At 32.8% G+C, this 7,500-nt stretch overlaps 1 protein-coding gene across 1 annotated transcript in view; it reads right to left on the bottom strand.

The window, feature by feature from the left end:
- znrf2b (zinc and ring finger 2b) overlaps positions 1-7,500 on the bottom strand; it is a 41,166-nt gene that overhangs the window by 12,081 nt on the left and 21,585 nt on the right. Inside the window, exon 2 of the mRNA XM_042741806.1 lies at positions 6,910-7,005. Within this exon, the coding sequence (XP_042597740.1) occupies positions 6,910-7,005 (96 nt within the window). The remainder of the gene's footprint in view (positions 1-6,909; positions 7,006-7,500) is intronic.

Genomic DNA, 7,500 nt, shown 5'->3' on the forward strand with positions numbered 1-7,500 from the left:
ATAATAAAAAAAGTATTTAACCCTTTTTTCAATGTCTTCAATAACATTGTTTCTTGTTTCGAAATTGCTTAAAAATTAAAATAAATAAAAACAAAAAATTAAATACATTTTAAAATGTTTTTAATTAAAAAAGTATGTATATTGCAAAAAAATAAATAAAATAAATGCAAATGAAAAATGAAGATGTGTCCTGAGAACTGGAAGCAAACGTGGCTGTGTTTGATCCGAACTCACGTCAGACGGTCGAGTTAAAGGTCACAGGTCGCTCGAGGTGAGGTTGGCATGGTGACGCTCTTCCCTACGGCTTCACAAACGAGTGAACGCTACAGATCCTGTGCAGTAATTAACACACGTCTGACGGATCACTAAGCAGGAGATTAAACCGTCCCGTTCCCATCGTAACAAGACGGTCACTGACCAGCGCTGCTTTTGAACATGTGCTCAGAAAGAACAGGTAAACAGACCAGAGAAACTACAGATGAACACAGGATTCACCTCACAACAGATTTATATATTAAAAAAATATTTAAAATATAGCCATTAATTGTTTTTTGACTTCGGCAAATATTCTGTTGATTTGGGCTGCTGTCTGTCCCTTGTCACTTTTGTCTTTATCCTCACCAAGGTGGCGTTCCTCATCTACTGGCTCTTGTTATCTGTCAAACTAAACTAATAAATCTTAATGAAGTAATTATGTTTGCCGAGTGTGTTTAATAAATGTGGCAAGCGTCTGACTAGTGCTTCCTTCCAAATGAGTGAGAGCTGAAGTGAAGACACTAAAGCGGTTTGTTCATCATGTGTGCCTTTATGTTCACTGCCAAGTGCTCTACGTGTAGGGCAGTGTGTGTGTGTGTGTGTGTGTGTTTGGCCCAGATCAGCAGCAGAGGCCATGTGTTGAGACGGGTCCCGCTGGGAGAGCAATGCATCTGGTGTTTGGACCAACTCACAAACACTCACAAACTCCCCACAACGAGACACACACACACACACACACACGCACACACACACACACACACCTCTCTCTAAAGCTTACATAACTCAAGAAGCTGCCATTAAGTCTATTTGATTTCTTAATGAATGCTCTGGATGTTACATATTGCACAATTCACTAGTATGTACTTTTTTGTTAACATACACATAAATATACATAAAGTAACATTAATATTTTATTTTTTTAATATAATGGATATTCTTTTGGTACAATATAATTATACTTAAACAATATAAATTATATTACATTTTATATATATTAATATACAGTATAAATATATATCACACACAGAACTACATGTATACTAACACACGCACACACACAATTTTAATAATATTATTTAAATATTAATATTTCTAATATATTAATTTAGTAAATAATTTTACTTAAACAATTTAAAATATATAATTTTAACCACTAATATATTTAAGTTTAAGTTTGAATTAGATATAATTATGGTTATTGAATTTGTATTAGTTATAGCTGTAAATTTAATACTACCAGTGTACTAAAACTAACTAAACCGAGAACCTGTGATTAAGAAAACATTATGCAAGGATCAATGTTATTATACAGCTATTATGCACAGAGATTTGTGGCGACAGACATTCTCATACAACAAACCAACCAGAGCTGCTTTTTTTACACTCTTAAAACGCAGTTGTGTTCATGTATGAAGATAAAATTAGCTGCCGTCGTCAAAATGAGAGGAAGAATGAAGCAGGGGGGCATTTCTCATCCTCAGCCAAAAACACACCCAACAGTCAGGCATCTGCGGACCTGCTGGAGCTCCACAGACGGCCTCCAACAATAAAACACCAGTGAGTCACGGAAAACTAAACGACTCCAGAGTTTGGAGGGAAAGGAAGCACACACTGGTGTCAAGAGAACATTATAGAGCCTCACTCATAATTAGTGCTGTTTTCCAGTTGCAATCAAAGCCAGCGTTTCTGACACAAAGCAGTGATTCTCTACTCAATGAATCCACGTTTTTGAATGAATCGAGTGAGTCAATGATTCAGTGACTCACTCATAAAAACAGTTACTTGCTACATTTTTGAATGAATCAGCTGTTCGAATGAATCGAGTGAGTCGATGATTCAGTGACTCACTCATAAAAACACCCACTTGCTACATTTTTGAATGAATCAGCTGTTCGAATGAATCGAGTGAGTCAATGATTCAGTGACTCACTCATAAAAACAGTTACTTGCTACATTTTTAAATGAATCAGCTATTCGAATGAATCGAGTGAGTCGATGATTCAGTGACTCACTCATAAAAACAGCCACTTGCTACATTTTTGAATGAATTAGCTGTTCGAATGAATCGAGTGAGTCAATGATTCAGTGACTCACTCATAAAAACAGTTACTTGCTACATTTTTAAATGAATCAGCTGTTCAAATGAATCGAGTGAGTCAATGATTCAGTGACTCTTTCATAAAGACAGTTACTTGCTATGTTTCTGAATAAAACAAACTTGGTTGAGTGAGTAATTCAGTAACTCACTCATTAGTTAATTTTTTTTTAAATAATGTAATATTTCATTAAACACACACACACAAAAAAAACACATTAATACCCATTTATTATAATGTCTCTTCAATGCTTTTGTCATTTAACACAATAATGACTTGATCTTCGGGGGTAATTTCTCAGCCAAAACTGATGTGCAGTTAATTAGCGAAAAAATAAATTGAATTAATCAGCACATTGTGATACTTAGATTAAATGCTTTAATTATTTGACAGCCCTAGTTAATGTATTTTAAGTATTACTTTGTAAACGATGCAGCTGTCAGTGATCACGCGATGTTTGATTTTCCGCTGGAATCTGGTGTTGTTTCAGATCTGATTTGGTCTCTGGCTTTGGCTCTTTTCCCAGCTGCACGGACGACTCTATCGGTCTCGTTGAGTTTATGGAAACTGACAACGCCTAAAAACATGACAAAGGGCTATAACAACAAGACGAGGAAATCATTCAGATGGAAAGAGGGGATAAATACACACTCACAGGGCTCTACGCTTACTCTTCTTTTTTGGAGCACTTTCTGATCAATAACGAAAGTTAGCCTTCCCATTACAAGGTAATATTTGATTTACAGGGGCATTTTTTGAATTCTTTGCAATCGCATTTTTTGTAACTTTATTAGAAGTATGTCATATGTCAAATTAAGCTAAGAATTCAATATTAACAAAATTAGTTTTCACTACAAAGGCGGCACAGAACAACATAAAAATGGCATGCAAGTAAATTTATTAGGGATGCACCGAAATGAAAATTCTTGGCCGAAGCCAAACAAAATGAAACACTGGGCCAAAGGCCGAATACTGAACACGTTTTTTCATGTTTTCCCCATGTAGGCCTATTTTGCCTTCTTTTTTTCACCATTGCAGGAATTAAATAGCCAAAATGTGCTTTTTATGGTTTTGTCCTGCTTTTCAAATAAAAAAAAACAATTACAAAACAACAATTTAAAAATATTTACTTAACAGATTTATTTTTTTATTTTTTTACATTCTAGCAGACATTATACCAACAAAGCACAATTTAACTTAAATTTAATAATTTAGTAAAATAATATTTTTGGCCATTTTTCAGACTTGAATCAGGCATGTATTTTTTACTGTACAAATAAAGGCAGCCTTGCTGAGCAGAAGAGACTTCTTTTTAAACATTAGAATATATTACAGATCCCAATTGGACCACTGTGTGTGAATGTTATAATAAATGTATTAATAGAGCTGTTGTAGGGTAATTATTATTATCATTATTATTGTCTTTTTTATTTTATTTTATAGAACAACAGTAAAATTACAATACTATCATTTACGTATGCTGACGGAGTTGTTGCTTTTTCTCAGCTTTTATTTTGGCAGAAACCTGAAGGAAGATCTCAGTGCTTCTTTTTGTTGACAAGAGCATGCAGATTTAGAAATTATTCTCATTATGAATTTAGGAAGATGTTTATCACGTGTATCACATTGTCACATTACTGAGCAACTGACGAGTAAGAAGAGCTTGTGCAGCGCTGTCAGAATACATACAATACGTGCGTGCATTAGAAAATATAACATTCTGCAGTTTATTCACTAATCGTTTGAAACCATTTCACGATTTCAATCATCATACAGTAACCTAACCACCAGCAGCAGCCACCTCTTCTTCTCATTGGAGACGTGATGCAGCACTAAACAGTCTCTTGCTGTCGCTGCTTCGTGCTTGAAATGATTTCTGCATCTTTCTCTGAGGGTATTAAATACTTTCACACTGCCGACATGTTTGCTGCATTAGTGCGTGCCTCTATTTGATCGCGTTAATCATTGTTCGGTACATAATATTCGGCCGAACAACGAAAGATTTTTTTCGGTTGCCGGACATTCGGTGCATCCCTAAAATGTACAGACATGTATTGTTAGTTGTTGTTCGTTAGTTAATATTATTAAGAGAGGTTCAGAATGAGATTAATGTTTTAAATATAACCTTTTGAATATACAACTACTGTTTGATTGAAATGATTTAAATAACGGAAATGATACTTAGAAAAAAAAAAAAACTAAAAATAAAACTGCCAGCAGGTGGCGGCAAGTCACTGATTTGATCACTGAATCATTCATTCAATTGACTCATTTGAACGACTGATTCATTCAGGAATGAAGCAAGTGGCCATCTTGAATTGGTAATTGAATCATTGACTCACTAGATTCATTTAAAAACACACATTCATTCATAAACGAAACACCGCTTTGTTTGCTTGGAGATGTGCAGCGGCTCGGCTGAAACACACATTCATTCATAAACGAAAAGCGTCGAGAGCGTCAAAGTGGCCGGAAGTCATTATTTTCAATGAGAGCCGGCGTCGAGGCAGCGGCAGAGGAGCGGCGCGGCGCGACTTGGCCGTTGAGAGCGCGAGGAGAGTTTAAAATCAGGGCAACTTTATGGTAATGAGCTATGACGCGGTTGGGCAGCAACCAATCAAAACGTAGAAGTCCACCGCTTGAGAGGATTCCAGAGAACGCAGCTCCGAACACAGGCGGCGGTGTGAACGCACAGTAGATTCATTTAAAAACACACATTCATTCATAAACGAAACACTGCTTTGTTTGTTTGGATATTAACTTCTTGTTTATCGGACTGTTGTATTCATTTAATATCACATTTGCAAACTCCCTTAATAATCTTTAAAAGCTGTCACTAACTTCAGTTCATCGCGATCTCACAAAGTTGCATTATAGTTAATAAAGATCTCTATACTGTACAACGAATCTCTTATTTACACTGTAACAATGTTACAACTGACATCCATCCAAACTCTCAGATTCAGACCCATAACAGACAGCGCAAAACCAGGACTAAACCATCACAGACTCAGACTGGCTCGATTAAAACCACAATAAATATTTCAAACAAATTCCACTCAAAATGCCAGAGCAGATACAATTAAATATTAATAAAATATTTACGATCATTCTGCTGGTGATATAAAATTAAGAAACATGGGATTTAACTGTACTTGGAAAAATGTTAATTTGCTCGTTCAGTTTTAATGTGTCATTAAAATAGTCTCTCAATCTTTCCGTATCTTGACAAACAATAATAATGATGATAATAATAATAATAAAACATTAATCTTTTAAGTCCATTTAGAGGAAATACACAAAACCAAATATTACGACTACTAGTAATTACTTTTAGTGGAAATGCACACATTAATAATAACAATTTAATAACATTAAAAATCACATTTAGGGAAATAGCTAAATTTTTATAATAATTTATTAATAAATATCACTCTTTAAAGTCATTTAATGAATGCACAAATATAATAATAATAATAATAATAATAATAATAATAATAATAATAATAATAATATTTATAACAACAATAATAACAATACAAAAAAAATTAAGTTTTTTGAATGCACAAAATATACAATTTAATACTACTACTACTACTATTACTAAATATCACAATTAAAAATAATAATTTAATAAATAATATCACTCTTTTACATCCTTTTAAATGAAATACACAAATCTAAATATTCCTGCAGCTAATCACTTTTAGAGAAAATGCACACATTTTTTATAATAATAATAAAAATGTTACTTTTAGAGAAAATGCTAATTTGTAATAATTTAATAATAAATATCACTCTTTTAAGTCCTTTGATGAAATGCTCAAATATAATAATAATATTTATAATAATAATAATAATAATAATACAAAAACCACTCAAGTTTTTTAAAGAAATACACAAGATATACAATTTAATACTACTACTAAATATCACATTACATTTTTTTAGAAGAAATAATAATAATAATAATAATAATAATAATAATAATAATATTACTTTTAAGTCATTTGAGGAAATACACAAATCTAAATATATTATTATTATTATTAATAATCATTATTCTTTTATTTTTAGAGTAATTGAAAAAAAAAAAATTTAAAGTCCTTTTAGAGAAAATGCTCAAATATAAATTTTGAATATCATTAAAAAGTTGTGAAATAAAGAGGTATAATATTTTTATTGCGCATACCTACATCACCTAGTATCAGACAAGAGCTGCCTTATGTCTGTTCAAATCATCACGAGACACGTTAATAACCTGAAGTAACAAACACGTTAAACACATTAAAGCTGCTAGACACTCCAGCATTTTCACTGCACAAACACCAAAGCTTTGATTCAGGGGACTAAAAGCATTTCACTGCATGCTTCTGCTGGAAAAACAGATGTTTGAACATGAATGCAATGCAGCAAACCAGCAAACCTGATTCTGAGACGCATCTGCCAGGTCTTAACATGCCACGAGAAGAGATAATTACAGCACTGTGTATGCCTTTCTGTCTTTACAGGGCAACTCCTACACATTTTCTGCTGTATGAAAAACACAAGCACTCACCGTTGTACGTCACTCGAGGTTTTGTCAAGCACATGACCAGATGAAGGTCCATTTCATCTGAAGAGATAAACTTGGCACAGACGGGGCACTTGAAACCTGTGGAGACGAAATAAAGCAAAATTACATGAGTTCACACTGAGTTTAGGGTCTGGAAGTCTTTCAAAGACGTACAAGTTTATGGCTACAACTTGAGCTCTTTTATAAATTAAAATATATAATTATAAATTACAATAAATAGTTTGTGGAACTCATTTCAACCCCATAGGAAATAAAAATAAAAATAAAAAAAAACACTAAAAGAGTAAACTATTTTAAGTTTGAAAATTAAAAAAATAATAATACAGGAGTTCATTATTAATGCACATGATATTAGTAGAGAATATTATAATATAAAATGTTGTATGTTTTCTTCTTATATTTTTTTGGTGTTGTTGGTTGTTTTATTATTAGTAGACTTGTTGATAATAATTTTTTTGGAGAACAACAAGAGAAAAACATTCTCTAACTTTCCATCTGTTTTCCAGGAATAGATGTTTTTATTTGATCTTATTTTTTATATATTGAATTAGGTCTCACTTTTATATTCTCTTT

Source organism: Cyprinus carpio, chromosome B16 (genome assembly GCF_018340385.1).
Source record: "Cyprinus carpio isolate SPL01 chromosome B16, ASM1834038v1, whole genome shotgun sequence".
Taxonomy (NCBI): domain Eukaryota; kingdom Metazoa; phylum Chordata; class Actinopteri; order Cypriniformes; family Cyprinidae; genus Cyprinus; species Cyprinus carpio.